The 24,228-nt window shown below is 56.8% G+C and overlaps 1 protein-coding gene across 1 annotated transcript; it reads right to left on the reverse strand.

The window, feature by feature from the left end:
* Positions 1–214: 214 nt before the first annotated feature.
* On the reverse strand, positions 215–18,558 carry SBK3 (SH3 domain binding kinase family member 3). Its single transcript, XM_048834816.2, has 4 exons — positions 18,327–18,558; positions 7,072–7,255; positions 6,044–6,246; positions 215–4,937 (listed from the first exon to the last, which is right to left on the reverse strand). The coding sequence occupies exons 2-4, from the start codon at positions 7,235–7,237 to the stop codon at positions 4,071–4,073; spliced, it is 1,236 nt and encodes a 411-aa protein (XP_048690773.1). The 5' UTR covers positions 7,238–7,255; positions 18,327–18,558; the 3' UTR covers positions 215–4,070.
* Between the last annotated feature and the right edge of the window lie 5,670 nt (positions 18,559–24,228).

A 24,228-nucleotide genomic window follows, 5' to 3' on the forward strand; every position in this document is an offset into this window, starting at 1 on the left:
TGGCCGCTTCCGGGGCACAGCACAGTCTGCGGTGCCAGGCCAGGCAGGAAGCCTGCCTTAGCACCCCCACTGTGCTGCTGACCGGGAGCTGCCCGAGGTAAACCCATGCCCCAACCCCACGTCCCAATCCCCTGCCCCAGCCCTGAGCCCCCCTCAAAACCGGAGCCCCTCATTCCCAGCCCCATATGCTCTCCCCCATACCCCAATGCTCTGCCCCAGCCCTGAGCCGCTCCCAAACCCCTCATCCCCAGCTCCGTTGGGTCATGTGCGTCAACAATTTTCTTCAACTGGGTCACCAGAAAAAAAGTTTGAAAACCACTGCTCTAGTCTGTCTGGTGTGGACAGGCCTTCCTTGTCCTAAAGGACACAACACCTTCTGCTGGAGACCAGAACTTCACACAGTTAATGTATCTTCCTTTCTGGTGACACAGTCATGGTGGCTTATAACAAATGCTTAACTATGACCTTCCAAGATGGGATAGATACAGATGCTATACGTGAGATTAATGCAGGCAGTAATTTACAAGCATTCCATAAAGACTAAACATATTCTTATAATTCTAATACATCTTCTACCAATCCCAACACACAGCTGAGCCAGACTGGTTCCAACCATATGTGTGTCAATGTTCGTTTGAGACATGGGGACCTTGGCATGAACTGGCACCTGCTCTGCCAGCATCCCAGGGGGTGTCTGGACCCTAGGTCAAGGTGCCTGTAGCACGGGTGTACCTGAGATGGGGTGCCAAGGAGGGGCACAAAGAGGTTGGGGTGCAGGATCAGTTACCTGCAGATGGGGAATGATCTGGAGGAGTGGCCAGGCGGTGCCCACAGCTCCCTGATCCTTACCAGGAGACAGAGCCAGAGAGCACCACCAGGACCTGGCCCAGGCTCAAAGGCTACCACGCTTGGGGCTAGCAAGCCACCACCTCTGGCTTGGGGGGATAAGCTCCCTGAGGCAGGGCTGAATGGAGATGGGTCCAAGACTCTGTCCCAAGTTGTGGAAACTAAGGTCCAGCCAAGCGGTGCTGTGACTCCAAACCCCACCAGCAAGGAGGGATGGGTCCCCCTCCCTGCCCCAGCAGCTGAATTTCATACTGAACTGCCAAGGGATTCCCTGCTTAGAAAAGCTGAGGGCCCCGCCGGCCACAGCCCTGCAAACCCTCTTCAGGAGGATGGCAGGGAAAGATTCCTGTGGAGAAGGGATTCCTGTGCTGGGCGTGGATCCCCCGGGGAAAATTAAGTCTTGGGGGATCAGGAGGCAGCTGGTGCTTCCCCAAGGGTGCTGCCGCAGGCTACTGTACCTGGCCCATGACGTCTCCCTCGGGCCAGCAGGGGATCCAGTGCACCAAGCACAAGTTGCTGCAGAACTTTTACCAGCCCAGAGTCTCAGAAGCAGTCCAGCAGTACTGCAAGTCCTGTGAGCCCTGCCAGAGGGTAGGGAAAGCCCAGGGTAAGTGTAGAGTAGCCCTGAGACCACAGCCCATCACAAAGACACCCTGTCAGCAGGTGGCCATGGCCAGGGTGGATTCTTTAAACCAAGAGACTCCCAAGTCACAGCCCTGGGGTTACGAGACAACTCCAGAGGGGGCCTGCAAATATGCAGGAGCACCCTGCATCCCTGCCTCACCAGCCCCTGGGGCACCAGAGCCCCAGAGACATGGTTGGGTTAAGACCAACCTCGCAGGGTATGATGAAGTAGGAAGCTTTTGTTATATTTGTGTGACCCCTAAATTTTGCATGATTGTCCAGTGTGGGAAAGGGGACTGTTTGCCCCCTGGGCAGGCTAGGAGACACAGATATGAATGTCGTCCAGCTGTCTGAGCTACAACAGGTCACGGGAAAAGGACTGGCTGAGGCCAACCCCAGATCAGTGGAAAATCCAGAAGATAACAGAAAACCCAGTCCCCAGGACATGGACACCTAGCACCCAATGGCCCAGAGGGGGATGGTTTCCCCCCCACCCTCCCCGGCCCCTGCAGGGAAGCTGGGCACAGGCCCCAGCTTGAGAACAGGACTGGAGAGGTGTGAGGTGGGAGGTAAGAACTGGCTACTGGAAGGAGTTGGGGCTCTCACCTGGGAACTGAATAAGCAGGTCAGGTCGAGGGACCCAGAACCTGAACATGGGGCTCCCTACAGCTTGGCTTGGCTCTGTGCTGGTCGGAACGAACTATGCTTTAACCTCCAGCTCTCTGTGCTGAGCTAAGGACGGCCGGTGCTGTGTGTCGCTGACTAAAAACCCAACTGCTTGGAAAGCACGAGTGTCATTGCAAATACTGGCTGAGATGCACTGGTCCCTGCAGAGTGGACAAGTCTTTCCCAGGAGTCTGTCTCAGCTGGATGCACTGGGCAGAGCTCATGGGGGTGAAGCAGGAGGGCTGCAGCCCAGAGGTTCAATCTTAGGAGGTGATGAGACCGCGTGGTGCAGGAAGTGATACCCCATGGCGGTCTGGCACACTGAAGTGGTTCTCCCTAGAGACTGTTCCAAAGCAGGAGGCACGGCACCAATCCTCTGGACTTGTGACAGAGGGGAAAAACCTACACTGATCCCCCTAATGCTCAAGGGATCGCTTTGTACCCCAGCTTAGGGCTCCAGACACCCCAGGCTGCACCAAGACAGCTGACACATGGAGAAATGTGGGTGCATTGCCCTCCTCCCTCCCCGGCTGATGAAGGGGAGGAGAGAGCGGCAGCACCCCAGCCCAGTTTCAAACCCAAAGGTTTTGGGGTGGCAGAAGGGCACAGGCCATGTGTCAGCCGACAGACCAGACCTAAGGGAGGATGTGAAAAATCCACAGCCCTGTGTGGTGTAGTTAAGGCGAACAAATCCCCATGTAGACAGCGCTGGGTCGAGGGAAGAATTCTTCCATCCACACAGCTACTGCACCTCGAGGAGGTGGCTTCCCTCTGCTGCTTTGGTTCCCGGGAGAGCCCTGTGGTTCAGCGGATACCGATTTCTGTCTGCCGATATCTGCATCCACAGATAGAAATGTGTATCCGTGCAGGGCTCTGCTGATGGAGGAGGTCAGACCGAGTGACACAGGGACAGAGCTTTGAACCTTCATTTCTCTGTGCTCACCAAGGGCTTCCTGCACTGGGGGCCAGTCGACAAATAAACCCGCCTGTGTGACAGCGCTGGCTGAGTGTCCCTGCACATGCTGGCAGAGGGGTGTGTTGCTCCCTACGATTGTACAAGTCTCCCTCAGGGGTCTGTCTCAGTGGGACTCCCTGAACGGAGCTCACGGGTGGTGCAGGGGGGCTGACGGCTCAGAGATCCAGCCTAAGGAGGCGGTGAGGCCGTGTGGCTTACTCTGGAGAAAGAGTGAGAGCCCTATGGGGTCTGGCACACTGACAGGCTCCTCCCAGGGACTGTTACAAAGCTGGGGCCATAGCCCCGATCCTGTGGATCTATGTCAAAGGTTTATAAAGCAGAGTCAGGAGAATCCCCCAACCCTGCAGGAAGCTGCTCCAGGCATTAGTTTGCTTCATTTCAAAATCTGCACCTTATTCCCAGCCTGCATCAGCCTGGTTTGAGCAGTGGGTCTGGTTCTGCCTTTGCCCTGGGGGAGCACAGAGCCCCCTGCTCTCCGAAATCTCCTCCCTGGGCAGGTACCCAGAGGCTGGGATCACAGGACCCTCCTCTGGGTGGAGCTACTTAATCCACTGAGCTCCTTCAGCCTCTCCCTGCCCGGCAGGTTCCCAGCCCCCAAATCCTTCTTGTAGCTCTTCTCTGCCCCCTCCCTGCTAGACCCTGTCCTGTTTGCAGTGAGCTGAGCCCAGGGCCCAGTAACGGTCCCACTTACCCTCCCTGACCATGCTGGGTACCCCTTGCTGCTCCAGCCCATAGCCACAGCCCTACGCTGGGAGCCCCTGGCCAATGGGCCGCCTTGAGCTCAGAGTGCCCCCCATGGCTGGGCTCATCACCCGTGACTTACTGCACACACAGGCAGGCTCCTTTGCCCACCCAGCAGGGGTTGGCGCTGTCGGAGGGGAACAGGCTCCTTGAGCCCAGCCCTTGGCAAGGGCAGCTCTGGCAGGGAGCCCCGGGCTGCCCCTTTGTCTCAGGATCCTCAGCAGGAACTGATCGGGATGGGGGCCGAGGAGACAGAGGGGTGGCAGGAGGTGGAAGCTATGGCAGGGGGTGCTGGCTTCCCTCCCCCTCCGCTCCTGCCAGTGCCTCCTCCCTTTTCCTCTGCTCCTTCCTCCCCTCCCCCCACCTCTTTTCCCAATTTGGACTGGGGCCTGCCCCCCGCAGCCTGGGCAGAGCTCTCGGTGCGGGGGGCTGTGCTGCAGGCAGCACCTGGGCTGCTTCGGGGGTGTTCCTGACTGTGCTGCTCTCCGGCCAGGCTCTGGCTGTGCCCCTGGCCCCCCAGGCCCCCGGCACCATCCAGCTCCCGGAGGCTGCTTGCCAGCCAGACCAGGGGCAGGTACTTGTGCACCTCGATGGCTGGGCTGCGGCGGTTGGGGTCGAGGGTCAGCAGCCGCCGGAACATCTCCTGGGCGGCGGTGCTGAAAGCCCTCCAGGGTGCCGGCACCTCCCCCGGAACCGTGCTGTTCTGCCAGGCGCCGAACTCCTCAAACTGCGGGTCGGGGCTGACAGCCACGTCCCAGGGGAAGCAGCCGGTGCCAAGGCAGAAGAGCAGCACCCCGAAGGCCCACACGTCCAGGCTGGCGTCCAGCTCCAGCGTCTCCGAGGCCTCGAGCAGGCAGAGCTCGGGCGGCGCGTAGGGCAGAGTGCCCGACATGGCGCAGACGGGCGTGCCCTCCAGCCGCGTCAGCCCGAAGTCGCCCAGCTTCACCCGCCGGCACTCGCAGTCGAAGAGCAGCACGTTGTCCAGCTTGATGTCCCGGTGCACCAGGGCTTTGCCGTGCATGAAGTCCAGGGCCTCAGCCAGTTGGGCTGCACAGCGCTTCACCTGGGCTTCTGGGAGACCCTCCTGTGGGGGCATGGGGGTTACACAAGGGCAGCCCTGGCCTCCCACCAACAGCGCCCCCTTTGGGGACCTCCCCACACAGTGCCCCACCAGGGACCTCCCCCACACAGCGCACAGCGCCCCCTCTGGGGACCTCCCCACACAGTGCCCCACCAGGGACCTCTCCCACACAGTGCCACAGCACCCCCTGTGGGGACCTCCCCACACAGTGCCCCACCAGGGACCTCTCCCACACAGTGCCACAGCACCCCCTGTGGGGACCTCCCCACACAGTGCCCCACCAGGGACCTCTCCCACACAGTGCCACAGCACCCCCTGTGGGGACCTCCCCACACAGTGCCCCACCAGGGACCTCCCCCACACAGCGCACAGCGCTCCCTTTGGGGACCTCCCCACACAGTGCTCCACCAGGGACCTCCCCCACACAGCGCACAGCGCTCCCTTTGGGGACCTCCCCACACAGTGCCCCACCAGGGACCTCCCCCACACAGCGCCACAGCGCCCCCTCCAGAGCTCCTCCGCACAGCACCCCAGCACCCCCTCTGGGGACCTCCCCTGCACCCCCTCTTGGGACCTCCCCACAGAGCACCCCCACTGGAGACCTCCCCGTCACAGTGCAGCTCCCCCCCACAGCACCCTATGCTCCCTCTGGCCCCAACCCCTCAGCACCCCACAGTGCCCTGTACTGTAACTCCCCACAGCACACCAGTGTCCCCTCCAGCATCTCCCATGCTTCACCCCAGGTCCCAAGGCCTCCTGTTGAGAGCCTATCCTGCATCCCTTGCTCCCCTGCCCCAAGACTCCAGCCCACCAGCCCCTACTCCCCTGGAACCCTGAGACCCTGCACCCCAGCAACCCCTTCCCAGCCCTCTCCGCTGAGCCTCCAGCCACACTCCCGAGACCCCCAGCACCGATCCCCCATCCTCCACTCCCCAGCTCCCTGTTTCACAGGCCCCCCTGAGACCCAGTGGCCCATGCCCCTGCTCCCCATCCCATCCCCTGCTCTCCATCCCATCCCCTACTCAGCAGCCCTGCTGACATCTGATGCTCCATCCCCTGATCGCCACTCCCCAGAACACCCCTGCCCCCCCTGCCTCACACCAGCATACCCCGTCATGCACGATGGCACACAGGTCCCCAGCGGGCGCGAGTTCCTGGGCAAAGGCAAAGTGGGTGGGGCTCTCGAAGACAATGGGCAGAGTGCGCAGGAATCCGGCGTGGGCAGACAGGCAGAGCGCAATGCAGTACTCCCGCAGGAACGCCCGCCGCTCCGTCCTCTCCTTTGGCATCAGCTTCAACGCCAGGGCCGTGCCTGGGTACAAAGGGGGGGTCAGTGTGTCCCAGCAGGGCCGTGCCTGGGTACAAAGGGGGGGTCAATGTGTCCCAGCAGGGTCAGGGCCTCGGTACAAAGGGGGAGGGGGTCAATGTGTTTCAGCAGGGGAAGGGCCTGGGTACAAAGAGAGTGTGGATGTGTCCCAACAGGGGGCGGAGCCTGGGTACAAAGTGGGGGTCAGTGTGTTTCATCAGGGGCAGTGCCTGGGCACAAAGGGGGGGTCGGTGTGCCCCAGCTTGGAGCAGTGCTTGGGCACAACCAGAGGGGGTGGAGGGGCCCTGTGGGCGGGCTCAGAGAGTACCATTGTGTCAGTAGCTTCTGGGAGTAGAGGGCCCCTTCTGTGGCTGCCCCCTCACCTCACTGACTGCTCCCCTGGGCCCCTGTGAGTTGGCAGTGGGTGCCCGAGTGGCTGGCCTGGCAGTTGCAATGGATCACCTGCCGGGTGGCATGGGGCCATCGGTGCCTGTGCCGGGAGCAGCGAGCAAAAGGGAGCTGGCTATTTTGAAGTAAGTGGTGTCAGAGAGCAGCCGGGTGAGTCCCTGAGTTCCTGCCCCACTCCCTTCAGCACAGTGCCCCCTAGCACGCCCTGGGGCACTGGGGCCAGCGCTGACTGCTGGGGAGAGCGCCCCCTACTGAGCCCCCACCCCCTGCAGCACAGCGCCTCGCAGTGCCCCACTGGGGACAGCACTGACTGTGAGGAGACAGAGCCCTCTACGAGTCCCCACCTGGCTCCCTGCAGGGGCCCAATGCAGGCTGCGGCTACTCAGGCCTGGCCCACCCAGGAGCAGCTGGCGCTGCCCTCACCTTGCTCCCGGTGCTCTGCCAGCAGCACGTTGCCGTAGGTGCCCCTGCCCAGCTCCTTGATGATGGTGTATTGCTCCTGTAGCTCCAGCTGGGGCAGGCGGCGCGAGGTCACCTCCATCAGCCGCTCCAGGAACTCCGCGTTGTCCTCCACCTCAGGGAGCTCCATGCCACTCGCTGCCCGCACCTGAGTGGAGAAGGCAGCGCCCGTCAAAGGAGAGCTATCCCCCCATGGGGCACCCACCGCACCCGCCTCCTGATGCCTAGAGCCAAGGGCGGGCAGTGGGGTCTACTGGGTTAGAGTGGGGAGGAAGGGCTGAGACACCTGGGTTCAATCACAGCTCCAGGAGGGAGTGGGGTTTGGTGGTAAGGGGAGTGTGGGAGCCAGGACTCCTGGGTTCTATTTCTGGCTCTGTCCCAGCTGAGCTGAGTGAATTCCCTTCAGCTCTCAATTTCCCTGCTCTGGGAAGTGCTCAGATATTTGCAGGCCTGAGCTGAGAGGTGTGAGATAAACCCAGTGACAGGTCAGCTCCTTCTCACTGCTGTTGAGGTGCTGCCCCTCCAGAGCAGGGCTCGGCGTCTGGCTGTCCCCACAGGGCCTCCTGCCATTGATTAGCACTACAGCTAGCTGGGAGGGCAGCCCGGGCCAGGCTGTATGGTGTGGGCCTGCCCCACTTGCTGCCACCCCTTGCTGCTGTGGGATGCGTATCTGCACATGGAGTGCTGCTGGCTCAGACATATGGGTCCAGAATCCCACCCACCTAGCTCAAGCACAGTGGGTGGGGGGCTGAGAGGGGCAGGGCTGGCTGGTTCTAGCATGGGGGACACTGAGAGGGGCAGGGCTGGCTGGTTCTAGCTGGGGGGGCACTGAGAGGGGCAGGGCTGGGTTGTTCTAGCTGGGGGGGCACTGAGAGGGGCAGGGCTGGGTTGTTCTAGCCGGGGGGGGGCACTGAGAGGGGCAGGGCTGGGTTGTTCTAGTGGGGGGGCACTGAGAGGGGCAGGGGCTGGCTGGTTCTAGCATGGGGGGCACTGAGAGGGGCAGGGCTGGGTTGTAGTGGGGGGGCACTGAGAGGGGCAGGGCTGGGTTGTTCTAGCCGGGGGGGGGCACTGAGAGGGGCAGGGCTGGGTTGTTCTAGTGGGGGGGCACTGCGAGGGGCAGGGCTGGGTTGTTCTAGTGGGGGGGCACAGAGAGGGGCAGGGCTGGGTTGTAGTGGGGGGGCACTGAGAGGGGCAGAGGCTGGCTGGTTCTAGCATGGGGGGCACTGAGAGGGCAGGGCTGGTGTGACGAAGTGGGACTGTTCTTAATGTTTCCTCTGAATAGTGTGGGGGTGCCTCAGTTTCCCCTAGGCAGTTCTTAAGTATCTAGGGGGTGGGGTAAGGGTGTATGATCATTGCAGAGCCCTAGAGGGCAGGTGTGTGCAGGAGTCTGGACACAGAGAATGGCCGACACCCTGTTTCCTGGCCACTGATGGCCTGGGCCCTTCCCCCCCCTGCAAGGTGAGAGCTGAAGGGTTGGAGAACAAAGGAATCAGGTGACCACCTGGCCCGGGAAAGGAACAAAGCCCAGAGGAGGAGGGGCTGGAGGGAGGTTCAGTTTGGGGCTGGCTGGGACATGGAGTGAAGTGCAGACGTGGTTGTCTGGCTCACTGCCCCCCAAAATGGACCCAGCTGAGGGGTCCCGTTCTCTGCACCTGCAAGCTCTGTTTTAGACCATGTTCCTGTCGTCTAATAAACCTCTGTTTTACTGGCTGGCTGAGAGTCACATCTGACTGCGAAGTTGGGGTGCAGGACCCTCTGGCTTCCCCAGGAGCCCCGCCTGAGCGGACTCGCGGTGGGAAGCGCACGGAGGGGCAGAGGATGCTGAATGCTCTGAGGTCAGACCCAGGAAGGTGGAAGCTGAGTGAGCTGTGTGTCCTGAAGACAGGCTGCTCACAGAAAGGCGACTGCCCCAGAGTCCTGACTGGCTTCATGGGGAGCAGTTCCAGAGCATCGCCCAGGGACTCCGTGACAACTGGTGGCAGCGGTGGGATGTACTGCACCCCGTGGATGGTGCTTCCTGCAGTAAGTGACTGGGGAGCAGTAACACGAAGGGGGATTGCTGAGGACCAGGCCTGCTGAAGGCTCAGAGAGGAGCGGTTTCGGGGGGCGGTTAACCCCTGGGAGTGTGTGACCAGCGAGAAGGACTGTGCAGTAGCAGGGTTCCCCTGGGGATTGCAGCGAGCAGTCCCAGGGGCGGAGGAGTCTGCAGCTCGACCCTGGCAAAGAGGTGGTGACCTCGAGAAGGGCTGGCACACTAGGGGTTCTCCCTGGAAACCGTGGGGAGCTGAGAACACACGGGCCTGTGAGTCCACAACAACTTGGGAGGAGCGGAGTGACGGCCTGTCACTGTCTCCTTAAGAAGGACATTGTAACCCTGTGCAAAAAGAGAGGGTTGAGTGTTGGAAAGTTCACCAAAGCAGAGTTAATCGTGCAGCTGGAGGAGGATGACCGCTCTAAGGAACAGATTCCTGACCCCAACTGGGGCTATAGCAGGATCTGGGAGCAGCTGAAGCGGGAGCCAGGCATCGCCAAGACTCCTGTCCCCGACCAGACGAGGGTCTTCACGATCGGGTTCCCCATTGGGGGATCGAGACGGACGGGATTGGAGCTGAGTCTGAGAGAGCAAGAGGACCGTGGGAGACAGCGAGAGCCCGAGAAAGAGCTGCAGAAGCAGCAGCAGCATGAACTGGCGGTGGGGGAGCGGAGAGGCCTAGGGGACCTCCCCGGGGTGAGTGGGGATAGATCCCGGGGGGCCAGTTCCGCAGGGAACCTCGAGACTAAATTGCTGCCCCTGGTTAAGGATGGGGGGGGAGGTGGATGCCCACCTCACTGCCTTTGAGCAGGCTGGCGATTTGAACCAAGGGGACCCTGCGGAAAAGCCCTGGTGTCTAGCTCCCTTGCTGGGTCCCAAGGCCACAGACTCCATCAGCCAGATGGTTGGGGATGTGGACAGGCTCCCACTCCTGACCCCAACCTATATGTCTGTGTGGAGTTTCCTGGGGCCAGGCCCCCCGGACCTCCAGTGGGAGCAGAAGGTGATGGTCAATGGGGAGACATTCTTGGGGTGGCCAAAGGGCATGGGCTGCATAAACCTTCCCACATGCGGCCTGCGAGTGCTATCGACCACCCCTGACCTAAGGGAGGGCGTGAAACTGGAAGGGCCTGGTGTAACTCCTACCAAGGAATGGGAGAGATGCTGGGGCATCCATGGGAATGTTGGTGGCTTCGAACTTCCCCAGGTCACCGGCTAAAGTGACCCCGCTCAGTTCGATCTCGAAGGGGGGAGACGTGACGAAGTGGGACTGTTCTTAATGTTTCCTCTGAATAGTGTGGGGGTGCCTCAGTTTCCCCTAGGCAGTTCTTAAGTATCTAGGGGGTGGAGTAAGGGTGTATGATCATTGCAGAGCCCTAGAGGGCAGGTGTGTGCAGGAGTCTGGACACAGAGAATGGCCGACACCCTGTTTCCTGGCCACTGATGGCCTGGGCCTTTCCCCCCCCTGCAAGGTGAGAGCTGAAGGGTTGGAGAACAAAGGAATCAGGTGACTACCTGGCCCGGGGAAAGGAACAAAGCCCAGAGGAGGAGGGGCTGGAGGGAGTTTCAGTTTGGGGCTGGCTGGGACATGGAGTGAAGTGCAGACGTGGTTGTCTGGCTCACTGCCCCCCAAAATGGACCCAGCTGAGGGGTCCCGTTCTCTGCACCTGCAAGCTCTGTTTTAGACCATGTTCCTGTCGTCTAATAAACCTTCTGTTTTACTGGCTGGCTGAGAGTCACGTCTGACTGCGAAGTTGGGGTGCAGGACCTTCCGGCTTCCCCAGGAGCCCCGCCTGAGCGGACTCGCTGTGGGAAGCGCACGGAGGGGCAGAGGATGCTGAATGCTCCGAGGTCAGACCCAGGAAGGTGGAAGCTGAGTGAGCTGCGTGTCCTGAAGACAGGCTGCTCACAGAAAGGCGACTTCCCCAGAGTCCTGACTGGCTTCATGGGGAGCAGTTCCAGAGCATCGCCCAGGGACTCCGTGACAGCTGGGTTGTTCTAGTGGGGGGGCACTGAGGGGGCAGGGCTGGGTTGTTCTAGCTGGGGGGGGCACTGAGGGGGGCAGGGCTGGGTTCTAGCTGGGGGGGCACTGAGGGGGCAGGGCTGGGTTGTTCTAGCTGGGGGGGGCACTGAGGGGGGCAGGGCTGGGTTCTAGCTGGGGGGGCACTGAGGGGGCAGGGCTGGGTTGTTCTAGCTGGGGGGGCACTGAGGGGGCAGGGCTGCGTTGTTCTAGCTGGGGGGGGCACTGAGGGGGGCAGGGCTGGGTTGTTCTAGCTGGGGGGGCACTGAGGGGGGCAGGGCTGGGTTGTTCTAGTGGGGGGGCACTGAGAGGGGCAGGGTCTGGCTGGTTCTACCATGGGGGGGCACTGAGAGGGGCAGGGCTGGGTTCTAGCATGGGGGGGCACTGAGAGGGCAGGGCTGGCTGGTTCTAGCATGGGGGGGCACTGAGAGGGGCAGGGTCTGGCTGGTTCTAGCTGGGGGGGCACTGAGAGGGGCAGGGTCTGGCTGGTTCTAGCTGGGGGGGCACTGAGAGGGCAGGGCTGCGTTCTAGCGGGGGGGCACTGAGAGGGGCAGGGTCTGGCTGGTTCTAGCATGGGGGGGCACTGAGAGGGCAGGGCTGGGTTGTTCTAGCCGGGGGGGGCACTGAGAGGGGCAGAGCTGGGTTGTTCTAGCTGGGGGGGCACTGAGAGGGCAGGGCTGGGTTGTTCTAGCGGGGGGGCACTGAGAGGGGCAGGGTCTGGCTGGTTCTAGCATGGGGGAGCACTGAGAGGGCAGGGCTGCGTTGTTCTAGCCGGGGGGGCACTGAGAGGGGCAGGGGCTGTGTGATTTGCTCCCCAGCTCATGGGATGGGGAAACTGTGCAGAGTGCTGCTGTTGGGGGCCAAAGGCTGAGGTGCACGGGACGACATCCATGACCAGGCCTATGCCTGGCAAAGTACGTGCCCCTCTGTCGGGGCCAATTCCCCCTCCATGGCAGGGCCCTTATTCCACCCGCATGTGGGGCCCATCCCTACCCTCCTGGCACCCCCTGGACACCCTGGGGTGTCAGTGTGGGTAGCATCAGTCCCGCTGTCTGAGTTAGATGAGGAAGACGGGGTCTAGGTGCGAGAGCAGGGAGGGTTGGGAGCCAGGGCTCCTCCTGACTGTGAAGGTCCCTCTAAGCTGCGTGGCCACATGGCCGTGCAGCAGGCTATCAAGGACCGCACAGGCGCACAGCGGGGCGAGGCACCTCTCCCCTGGCCCCGGCCTCAGCTACCACAGCGGGAAGAGGAGCTCTCCCCCAGCCCTGGGCTGCTGAGGTGAGAGAGGGCTGGGGGGAGTCCTCTCTCCCCTCTGCAACCCTGGGGCAGCCTGCACCCCAAACCTCTCAGCCCCAGCACCACCCCAGAGACCACACCCCCAGCCCAGAGCCCCCGCCCACACCCAAACTCCCTCCCAGAGCCCACACCTCTCACCCCCTCCCACACCCCAACCCCCTTCCCCAGCCCTGAGCCCCCTCCCACTCTCCAAACCCCTCAGGCCCACCCCCGCCACACGTCACCCCAGAGAGGTGCACAGTGATGCACATTCATTCTGCACATGGACGTAAAAAATCAGAGGGAACATTGCTGGGTTCTACCCCGGCTGTGGGAGGGGATTGGGGTCTAGTGGGTCCTAACTAAGGGTTGGGGCTGGGAACAGGAATCTTGGGCTTTTTCCGCAGCTCTGGGAAGCAGGGGTGAGGTCTAATGGTTAGAGCAGGGGGCTGGGCTCTGCCCCTGGTAGCCGAGCCCCAGTGCTGTTGCTGCCCCACACAGGGCTGATGCGAGGGAGTCATACCCACAGGGGAAATGCAGTCATGGGGTGGGGGCAGGGGGGAAGGCTGGTGCCTCTTTGTGCACAAGCCCTGCTGCCTGCCCAGCAAAGGCCACCTGTGAGCTTTGGCTAGGTGCTTCCTGCTGAGCTGGCCCTGGCCCTGATCCCATCCACCATGCGCCCCTACCCCCGTGGGGGAGACTGTCCCCCAGTGTGGGTCTGGGCCCAGGCCCTCCCAACCAGGGCGATCACCTCCCCAGGTCTGGGACCGTCCCCACCCAGATGGGGGCTCCCTCTGCCTGCCAGGCTGCTGGATTTTCCTGTCTGCTAGCCAGTGCTAATTGTTAGGATATAGATATTCATGCCTGTCTGTAAAGGCCTGTACTCTAAGAATTTAGGTGTATTCTTATCACTTGGCTAGTGATAGAGGTATAAAAGAAAGAATCAAAACCACTGTCTGCCAGTGTAAGGGCCTTCTCTTACTGTGACAGTTTGTGGCCCTGTGCTTAGGCTCAGGCCTTTGGCTAAGCAGTAGAGGCAGCCATAAGCTGGGAAGCGAACGGTCACATCCTCACATTCCAAACTAGTCACATTGAAATAAGGTGCTATTAGGCTGTTAGGCACTATCAGGACAGGATTGTATTCCTATCACCTCCAGAGGAAGGGAAGTGCCTAGAAAATGTAAAAGGAAACTTAGTTTGATAGCATCCTGTCTGGCAAGAACTCACTTATCAATAGCTGGGATGTGAAATCCTCACTTCTGTATTGTTTTGTCATTATAGTTCCCACTTTGCTGTTGTTTGTCTGTATAATCTCTGTCTGGTTCTGTGATTGTTCCTGTGTGCTGTATAATTAATTTTGCTGGGTGTAAACTAATTGAGGTGGTGGGATATAATTGGTTACATAATCATGTTACAATATGTTAGGATTGGTTAGTTAAATTTCAGGAAAATGATTGGTTAAGGTATAGCTAAGCAGAACTCAAGTTTTACTATATAATCTGTAGTCAATGAGGAAGGGGGTGGGGGTGGGCATGTGGGTGTGTGAGATGGGAACAGGGAATGGGGGTAAGAAAATTGGAATCATGTTTTGCTAAAGGGGGAGATGGGAACAGGGAATGGGAGTAAGGAAGTTGGAATCATGTTTGGCTAAGGGTAGGAATGGGAACAGGGACACAGGTGTAAGGCTCTGTGGTGTCAGAGCTGGGAAGGAGGATACTAAGGAAGGAAACTGGAATCATGCTTGCTGGAAGTTCACCCCAATAAACATCGAATTGTTTGCACCTTTGGACTTCGGGTATTGTTGCTCTCTGTTCATGCGAGAAGGACCAGGGAAGTAAGTGGGTGAAGGAATAAGCCCCCTAACACTAATTAGTGCTGATTGTGACTTGCCTGTGTCCCCAGGGCCTCCTGCTGGAGCTGCCAGCCCCGAGCGTGACTCGTGTGGGCAGCCCTGGAGCCTCACTCACCCCGCAGGGGTTACAGAGCAGGAGCTGCACCCGCCTGCGGGCCTGGCCCCAGTCTCCTCCCAAAGCAGAAAAGCAGATCCGAGCCGAGGGACCAGGGCTGGGTGCACAAAGAGCTCTGCGGTGCAGCGCCTGGTCCCCGGCCACCAGCGGACTGCACAGACCACAGTTCCCCAGCCCGCTCCCTCTGAGATAGTTTGGCCCCCAGCCCAGGTGGGGTTTGTCACCCGGGACCCCTGTCCTAGAGCTGGGTGCCTGAGCCAGGTCAGCCCTGTCTCATGAAAACCCCCCAGGAGAGCTCCCTGCTTACAGCCCTAGCCCAGTGGGCAGCACACTCTGTAAGGAGAGGGGAGAGCTAGGTTCAAATCCCCCCTCTACCTGCTGTGGTGCAGGTCTCCTGCTTCCCAGTAAATGCTCCAGCCACTGGGCCGCAGACTCAAACTCCCTGGGGCTTTCGCACTTGCTGGCCCTGTAATTATTTCAGTCTTTATACACTATGGACCAGCTTCAACAGCAGAGACTAAGGGCAAGTCTATGCTACAAAATTAAGTCGACCTAAGTTACATTGACGTAGAAGCACCGCAGAAATTCGATTGTTTTTGTATGTCCACACAATGCTCCTTGTGTCGGCGGTGTGTGTCCTCACCAGGAGCGCTTGCACCACTTTAACTGTCAGCATGGGGCATTGTGGGACGGCTTCGGAAAGGTGGCAACAGGTGATATCAGTAACACAGTGTCTACCCTGGCACTGCGTCGACCTACCGACGGCGACCCAAACGCTACGCCTCTCGCAGTGAAGGAGTTATTAAGTCGGTGTAGTAGGCCAGTGGCTCCCAAGCTTTCCAGACTGCTATACCCTTTCGGGAGTCTGATTTGTCTTGTGTACCCCCAAGTTTCACCTCACTTAAAAGCTGCTTGCTTACAAAATGAGATATAAAAATACAAACGTGTCCCAGCACACGATTACTGAAAAATGGCTGGTTTTCTCATGTTACCATATAATTATAAAATAAATCAACTGGAATATCAATATTGTACTTACATTTCAGTGTATCGTATATAAACAAGCCATCGACTGAATGAAGTTTTAGTTTATACTGACTGTGCTAGGGCTTTTTATGCAGCCTGTGGTGAAACTAGGCAAATGCCTAAATGAATGGATGCACCTCCTGGAAGATCTCTGCGTACTCCCAGGGGTACACGTATCTCTGGCTGAGAGCCACTGTAGTGGGGCACTTACTTCAGTGGGAGCTACACGAGTTAGAGCTGACGCTTACGGAGTGAGATCGACATAAGTTGCCTCTCTTTGACCTAACGGTGTAGACCAGGCCTAAGAGCTTGTCTACACGGACAGCAGTGCCGCTGTAGCGCTTAGTGAAGATGTGAAGAGCTTCTCCCACCTGCGTAGGGATTCCACCTCCCGCAGAGGCAGGAGCTATGTGGACAGGAGAAGCCCTCCCATCGACATAGCCCTGTCTACGTGGGGGGTTAGGTCGGTATAACTGCGTCACTCAGGGATGTGGACCTACCCCTGAGCAACGTAGTGTGGAGTGCCGACCAAGGCTAAGGTGGTAGCGCTTCAGTGCAGAGACTCACGACAGCGATGGGAGGGGCTCTCCTGTCAGTGTATTTAACCCACCTCCGTGGGAGGCGGCAGCTAGATGAATGGAAGAATTCTCCCGCGGACCGATCGCTGTCTGCACCAGGGGTTAGGCAGGCTTAAGGATGCTGCTCAAGGGGGTGGATTTTTCTCACCCCTCAGCAATGTAGTGGTGCCAATATAAGTTCCCAGGATAGACCAGCCCTGAGAGAGATGCCCCTAGAACAGCCTGTAGCCCGGTGGTCAGCTCTGAGCAGCTCAGAGAGGAGCCTACTCAGATCTGGGGAGGATGTGGATCCATCTCTCTTCATACACACTGCCTATCCCCCACACATACACACACACTCTCTCCACACACCTGTCTATTCCGTACATCCATCCGTCTATCCATGTATCTATCTATACACATACACCCCTCTATCTATCTATCTATCTATTATAGAATCTCAGGGTTGGAAGGGACCTCAGGAGGTCATCTAGTCCAGCCCCCTGCTCAAAGCAGGACCAATCCCCAACTAAATCATTCCACTCAGGGCTTTGTCAAGCCTGACCTTAAAAACCTCTAAGGAAGGAGATTCCACCACCTCCCTAGGTAACCATTCCAGTGCTTCACCACCCTCCTAGTGAAAAAGTTTTCGTAATATCCAACCTAAACCTCCCCCACTGCAACTTGAGACTATTACTCCTTGTTCTGTCACCTGCTACCACTGAGAAGAGTCTAGATCCATCCTCTTTGGAACTCCCTTTCATTCTTCTCTTCTGCAGACTTAAGTAATCCCAGTTCCCTCAGCCTCTCCTCATAAGTCATGTGCCCCAGCCCCCTAATAATTTTTGTTGCCCTTCGCTGGGCTCTTTCCAGTTTTTCCACATCCTTCTTGTAGCGTGGGGCGCAAAACTGGACACAGTACTCCAGATGAGGCCTCACCAATGCCGAATAGAGGGGAACGATCACGTCCCTTGATCTGCTGGCAATGCTCCTACTTATACAGCCCAAAATGCCGTTAGCCTTCTTGGCAACAAGGGCACACTTAACTCATATCCAGCTTCTCATTCACTGTAACCCCTAGGTCCTTTTCTGCAGAACTGCTGCCTAGCCACTCGGTCCCTAGTCTGTAGCAGCGCATGGGATTCTTCCATCCTAAGTGCAGGACTCTGCATTTGTTTTTGTTGAACCTCATCAGATTTCTTTTGACCCAATCCTCTAATTTGTCTAGGTCCCTCTGTATACTATCCCTACCCTCCAGGGTATCTACCTTTTCTCCCAGTTTAGTGTCATCTGCAAACTTGCTGAGGGTGCAATCCACACCATCCTCCAGATCATTAATGAAGATATTGAAAAAAATGGCCCCAGGACCGACCCCTGGGGCACTCTGCTTGATACCGGCTGCCAACCAGACAGGGAGCCATTGATCACTACCCGTTGAGCCCAATGATCTAGCCAGCTTTCTATCCACCTTATAGTCCATTCATCCAGCCCATACTTCTTTAACTTGCTGGCAAGAATACTGTGGGATACCGTATTAAAAGCTTTGCTAAAGTCAAGGATTAACTCGTCCACTGCTTTCCCCTCATCCACAGAACCAGTTATCTAATCTATCTATCTATCTACCTCTACACAACCCTCTGTCTATGTATCTGACCGCACTGCAGTCAGGGAGGGACTCCAGATTTATCAGCATGCAGGCTGCTGTGAGGCTTAGTGGATGGAAAAGTCCCGTTAGCTCTGTGCAGCGGGATCGGAACCATGAAGACGCAATGGCAGGGCAGGGCTCTAGAGCTCACAGACCCTCATGGGGGTATGGAGCCAGTGCCCCACCAGGGCTGGGGGAGTGGCGTTTTGTCACACCCTGCAGCACTGTGCGCTCCTTGCCACGGAGTGAGCCTAGCCTTGTGCCAGCCTAGCAGGGAGTCGGGAGCAGCCAGCATCCATTGGGTGCTCGGGCACCCTCCTCTGCTGATACGAGAACTGGCGGCAATGTGGCATACAACCCTGGCTCTCTCCCTGAGCCCCCACAGAGACCTGGAGACATTGCAGCACCCCTCCCCGCATGCCTTGTCCTCCAACATGCGAGGGCAGAGCATTCCTGCTCCCCGGGCGGGGGGAGCCAGCTGATGCACTTGTACCCTGAGATGGGTACCAGCACCCATTCCCCCAGCTTAGAGAGCATGATGGCATTCCCAGGCAGCTTCCCAGGGCTGTGGGACAGGGTGTGTATGGGGAGGGATAGAGAGATAGAAGGGGGGTATGGATAGAGGGGCTGTGGGGATGGATAGATAGATTAGATTAGATGATAGATGGATGATGGTGTTTGAAGGCCTCTCTCTCACCCTAGTGTCCACACTTGGCCTGGCTGGCGTCTCTCAGGAGGTGCGGTGCAGGGATCCTGTTGCTGGCATGCACCCAGGGACCATGTCGGTGAGCTCCGTATGCAGGGACTCTGTGCTGCTGTGTCTCCGTGTCTCTCCCTGCACCGGGCCAAGCCGCGAGCCACCGGCCAGCCGTGCAGTCCCCAGGATCTGGAGCTGTGACTCAGACTTTCCCTGCTCTGGCCAGCGCTCTCTGTCCCCGGGGCTGTCCTGCGCTGGGATAATCTCTCCCGCTCGCGGAGAACATGTGTCATTGACTCAAACACAATTCATGCCGACTTCCAAACATAGGCAGGGAGGCTGGTGCTGAACAGCCCGCTGACAACAATGAACCCAGCATTGCTGCCCTGTGCAGGGATCTTGCCCCAGCCCCCTCCCCACAGCCCTCAGCAGTGCCCCTTAGCTCCCCCCAGCTGCAGGGTGAGAGCAACCAGAGAGAGAGCGTAGATCTCTGTGCTGTAGATAGATAGATAGACAGATAGATAGATAGAGGGGGTGTATGAGGATAGATAGATAGATTAGATTAGATAGAGGGGGGTGTATGAGGCTAGATAGATAAAGGGGGTGTATGGAGATAGATAGATAGATAGATAGATAGATAGATAGATAGATAGATAGATAGATGCACTCAGTATGGCCATAGTTAGAGGGTGATGTGTCTGGGGACAGAAAGACAGGTGCGCGGGAAGACTGGCTCTGCTGGGCCTATGCTGAATCCCATGGCAGGGAGTCCATGGAAGTGGAGTTGCTTAGAGGGAGCGAAGTGAATGAAATCACGGAGCATAGACAACATGACCCCTGTGGGGGGAGCTGAACGCCTATTCCCACTTGGGGTTGCCCTGACCAGGGGCACTTCTATTCTGGCCTGGCACAGACCACCCCCCAGGGCTGGGTAGATGTGCTTCAGTATCAATTACCCCCCCGCAAAGAAAGCCAGCCTTGGGGGGCTGTGAGTGCCAGAGCACCTAGGAACTGTGACAGGCAGGGGAGAGCCGCACAGCACAGGGGCTCAGCCACACAGCCCTGCACCAGCTGTCCACAGCACGCCAGGCAGAGCCATGGCAGGCAGACAGCTGGAGCTCATCCATCTGTGTGGGTGGGCAGGGAGGTGTTTGTGGTATGTGTGTGGGTGCTGGCTTGTGCCCTGTGTTGGCGTTTGTTTGTGGTAGCTCTGTGGGGTGGCATTTGTGTGTTTGGGGCTCTATGTGTGGGGGGGTCTGTATGTGTGTGAGGGGTGTATATGAATATGTAGGATGGGGGTGTATGTATATATATAAGGGGGGTATATGTATGTGTATTGGTGGGTGTATATGTAGGGGGTGTATATGAGAGGGTGGTGTATGAGTGGAGGAGTGTATATGTGGGGGTGTAAGTGTGTGGGGGCTGTGCGTATATGTGTGTGGGTTGTATATGTGTGGGCAGGTATATACATTTGTGTGTATATAGGGGTATATATGTGTTTGTGGGGATGTATATGGGAGCAGCTTGTGTGTATATGTGGGGGGCAGGCTATATGTGGATGTATATGTGGGTTGTATTGGTGTGGGGGTGTATGTGTTTGGGGCAGGTGCATGTTTGGGGTGTGTATATATGTGTGTATATGTGTGGGGTATATATGTGTTTGTGGGACTGTGTATACATGTATATGTGTGGGGGGTGTGCATATGGGGGTATATAGGTGGGGACGGATGTGCATGGGGGATGGATGTGCACAGGTGTGTATGTGGGGTGGTGTAGTGTGCAGGGTGAATGTGTCTTCGGCAGTGTATGTGGGGGTATATGTCTATGGTGGGGGTGCGTGTGTGTATGTGTGCATGGGGGTAACTATGTGGGGGGGAGGTACATGTGGGGGGGTACAGTGTGTGGAGGGAGGTACGTTTCTGAGGGGTACAGTGTGTGGAGAGAGGTACGAGTGTGGGGGGTATAGTGTGTGGAGGGAGGTGCGTGTGTGGTGGGTACAGTGTGTGGAGGGAGGTGCGTGTGGGGTTACAGTGTGTGGAGGTACGTGTGTGAGCGTGTAGTGTGTGAAAGTAAGTGGGGGGTATAATGTGTGGAGGGGCATACGAGTACGAGGGGTACAGTGCATGGTGGGAGGTACGAGTGTGAGGGGTATAGTGTGTGGGGAGAGGTACATGTGTGAGGGGTGCAGTCATGTGGGGGGAGGTACATGTGTGGCGGGTATAGTGTATGGAGGAAGGTACGTGTCTGAGGGGTATAGTGTGTGGAGAGAGGTACGTGTCTGAGGGGTGCAGTCATGTGGAAGGAGGTACAAGTGTGGGGTACAGTGTGTGGATGGAGGTATATGTGTGAGGGGTACAGTGTGTGGAGGGACGTACATGTGGAGGGGGTATAAGGTGTAGAGGGAGGCATATGTGTGGCGGGTATATTGTGGAGGGAGGTAAGTGGGGGGTATAGTGTGTGGAGGGAATATAAGAACAGAAGAATGGCCGTACTGGGTCAGACCAAAGGTCCATCTAGCCCAGTATCCTGTCTTCCGAGAGTGGCCAGTGCCAGGTGCCTCGTAGGGAATGAACAGAACAGGTGATCATCAAGTGATCCATCCCCTGTCACTCATTCCTAGCTTCTGGCAAACAGAGGCTAGGGACACCATTCCTGCCCATCCTGGCTAATAGTCATTGATGGACTATCCTCCATGAATTTATCTAGTTCTTTTTTGAACCCTGTTATGGTCTTGGCCTTCACAACATCCTCTGGCAAGGAGTTCCACAGATTGACTGTGCGCTGTGTGAAGAAATACTTCCTTTTATTTGTTTTAAACCTGCTGCCTATTAATTTCTTTTGGTGACCCCTAATTCTTGTGTTATGAGAAGTAGAAAACAACACTGCCTTATCTACTTTCTCTATATCAGTCACGATTTTATAGACCTCAATCATATCTCCCCTTAGCCGTCTCTTTTCTAAGCATCAAAGTCCCAGTCTTATTAATCTCTTCTCATACAGAAGCCTTTCCATACCCCTAATAATTTTTGTTGCCATTTTCTGAACCTTTTCTAATTTGAATATTTCTTTTTTGAGATGGGGTGACCACATCTGCACACAGTATTCAAGATATGGGCATAGCATGGATTTATATAGAGGCAACATGATATTTTCTGTTCTATTTTCTGTTCCTTTCTTAATTATTCCCAGCATTTTGTTCGCTTTTTTGGCTGGCGCTGCACATTGAGTGGATGTTTTAAGAGAACTATCCACAATGACTCCGAGATTTCTTTCTTGAATGGTAACAGATAATTTAGACCCCACCATTTTATATGCATATGATTATGCTTTCCAATGTGCATTACTTTGTATTTATCAATGTTAAATTTCATCTGCCATTTTGTTGCCCAGTCACCCAGTTTTGAGAGATCATTTTGTTGCTCTTCGCAGTCTGCCTGGGACTTTACTATGTTGAGTAGTTTTGTATTATCTGCAAATTTTGCCACCTCACTGTTTACCCCTTTTCCCAGATCATTTATGAATTTTTGAATAGGACTGGTCCCAGAACAGACCTGGTGGACACCACTATTTACCTCTCTCCATTCTGAATACTGACCATTTATACCTACCCTTTGTTTCTTATCTTTTAACCAGTTATGAATCCATGAGAGCACCTTACCTCTTATCCCGTGGCAGCTTACTTTGCATAAGAGCCTTTGGTGAAGGACTTTGTCAAGCATTTCTGAAAATCTAAGTACACTATATCCACTGGATCCCCTTGGTCCACATGCTTGTTGACCCCTTCAAAGAATTCTAGTAGATTGGTGAGGCATGATTTCCCTTTACTAAAACCATGTTGACTCTTCCTCAACAAACTATGTTTATGTATATGTCTGACAATGTTGTTCTTTACTATAGTTTCAACCAGTTTTCCCGGTACTGAGGTCAGGCTTACAGGCCTGTAATTGCCGGGATCACCTCTGGAGCCCTTTTTAAAAATTGGCGTCACATTCGCTACCCTCCAGTCATCTGGTGCAGAAGCTGATTTAAATGACAGGTTACAGACGACAGTTAGTAGTCCTGCAATTTCACATTTGAGTTCCTTCAGAACTCTTGGGTGAATACCATCTGGCCCTGGTGACTTATTGCTGTTTAATTTATCAGTTTGTTCCAAAATCTCCTCTAATGGTGCCTCAATCTGGGACAGTTCTTCAGATCTGTCACCTAAAAAGAATGGCTCAGGTTTGGGAATCTCCCTCACATCCTCAGCCATGCAAATAATTCATTCAGTTTCTCCTCAATGACCTTATCGTGGGTTGTCATTCCCATCTCTGCAGCACAGTATCTAGGGCTGACACACACAGGCCCTGTGAGGATTTGGGCTCCATCTTTGTGGCCTGAAGCACCCCTTTGTTCACACCCTATGCACTGCTGTCATACTTTTTGTACACTGTGCCTTGTGATGTGTCATTTGAAAACTAATAACTCGCTGGTCAATAACATCCTTAAACAGTTGTCCTGGACGAAGCACTCTGTGTTGACTTCGATTTACTGACCAGCAGTAAACAAGGTCCTCAAGGCAGCAGGGAGACAGAGCCTGACATGGGATCTGGGACAGCTTGGCTGGGGAATTGCTCTGGCATAGCCGGATGGACAATGTGTTAACCTCTGGTTCTCTGAGCTAACCTAAAGACATCCAGTGCTCTGTCCCACAGACTAATACACCCTGCTCTGTTTGGAAACGGCTGATTGGTGTCACTGCAAATCCTAGCTGGGGTGCATTGGTCTCTGCAGAGTGGCCAAGCCTCTGACTAGGGGTCTGGCTCAGTGGACTCGCCGGGCAGAGCTCATGGGGTGAAGCAGGAGGCGGGAGCCCAGAAGCTTTGGGTGGGTGGCAGTGGTGCCGATGGGCCTGCCCTGAAGGACACGGGTCTGACACACTGAAGAGGATCCTCCAAGAGACTGTTTAAAAGATGGGACATAGAACTGATCCTGTGGATCATAGGGAACTCCATCCTGGCCCCATCTGTTTATCTGTCTCATGGACATATCCCCCTGCCTCATGCTATCCTCAGCCCTGTCTCTCTGTCCATCTGTCTGTCCCATGGATACATCCCCCTACCCCACTCTGTCCCCAGCCCCGTCTGTCTGTCCCACGGACACATGCACTTCCCTCACTCTGTGCCCAGTCCCGTCTGTCTGTCCCACAGACACATCCCCCTTCCCCATGCTGTCCCCCGCCCCATCTGACTGTCTGTTCCATGGACACATCCCTCTACCCCAATCTGTCTCCAGCCTTGTCTCTCTGTCTGTCCCAGGGACACAATCCTCTGCCCTGCTCTGTCTCCAGCCCTGTTGGTCTCTGTCCCATATTTACAAAGCCCTGTTTCTCTCTGTTACCAGCCCCATCTGTCTGTCAGATGGACATATTGCTCTGCCCTGCTCTCCTCCCAGCCCTGTCTGTCTGTCCCATGGACACAACCCCCAACCCTGCTCTGTCCCTGCCCTGTCTATCTGTCCCATGGACACAACCCCCAGCCCTGCTCTGTCCCTGCCCTGTCTGTCCGTCTGTCCCATGGACACATCCCCCTGTCCCATACTGTCCTCAGTCTTCTCTCTCTGACTGTCCCATAGACATATTCCCCTTCCTCGCTCTGTTCCCAGCCCCGTCTGTCTGTCTGCCCCATGGACATATATCCCTGCCCAATACTGTCCTCAGCCACATCAGTCAGCCTGTCCTAAAGACATAATCCACTGCCCCACTCTGTCCCCAGCCCTGTCTATCCCTTAGACAGATCCCCCTCCCTGCTTTGTCCCCAACCCCATCTGTCTTTCTGTCCCATGGACACACACCCCTGTGCCATGCTGTCCTCAGCCCCGTCTGTCTGTCTGTTCCATGGACACATCCCTCTGCCGTGCTCTG

This window comes from Caretta caretta, chromosome 23 (genome assembly GCF_965140235.1).
Source record: "Caretta caretta isolate rCarCar2 chromosome 23, rCarCar1.hap1, whole genome shotgun sequence".
NCBI lineage: Eukaryota > Metazoa > Chordata > Testudines > Cheloniidae > Caretta > Caretta caretta.

What these genes read in the sequence shown, in the direction of transcription:
- SBK3 (XM_048834816.2), bottom strand. Translation starts at nt 7,237, where the DNA reads ATGGAGCTCCCTGAGGTGGAGGACAACGCGGAGTTCCTGGAGCGGCTG. An exon ending in GGCAGAGCACCGGGAGCAAG is followed by an intron (nt 6,247 to 7,071) that starts GTGAGGGCAGCG and finishes CTTTGTACCCAG; the next exon opens with GCACGGCCCTGGCGTTGAAG. An exon ending in GTGCCATCGTGCATGACGGG is followed by an intron (nt 4,938 to 6,043) that starts GTATGCTGGTGT and finishes ATGCCCCCACAG; the next exon opens with GAGGGTCTCCCAGAAGCCCA.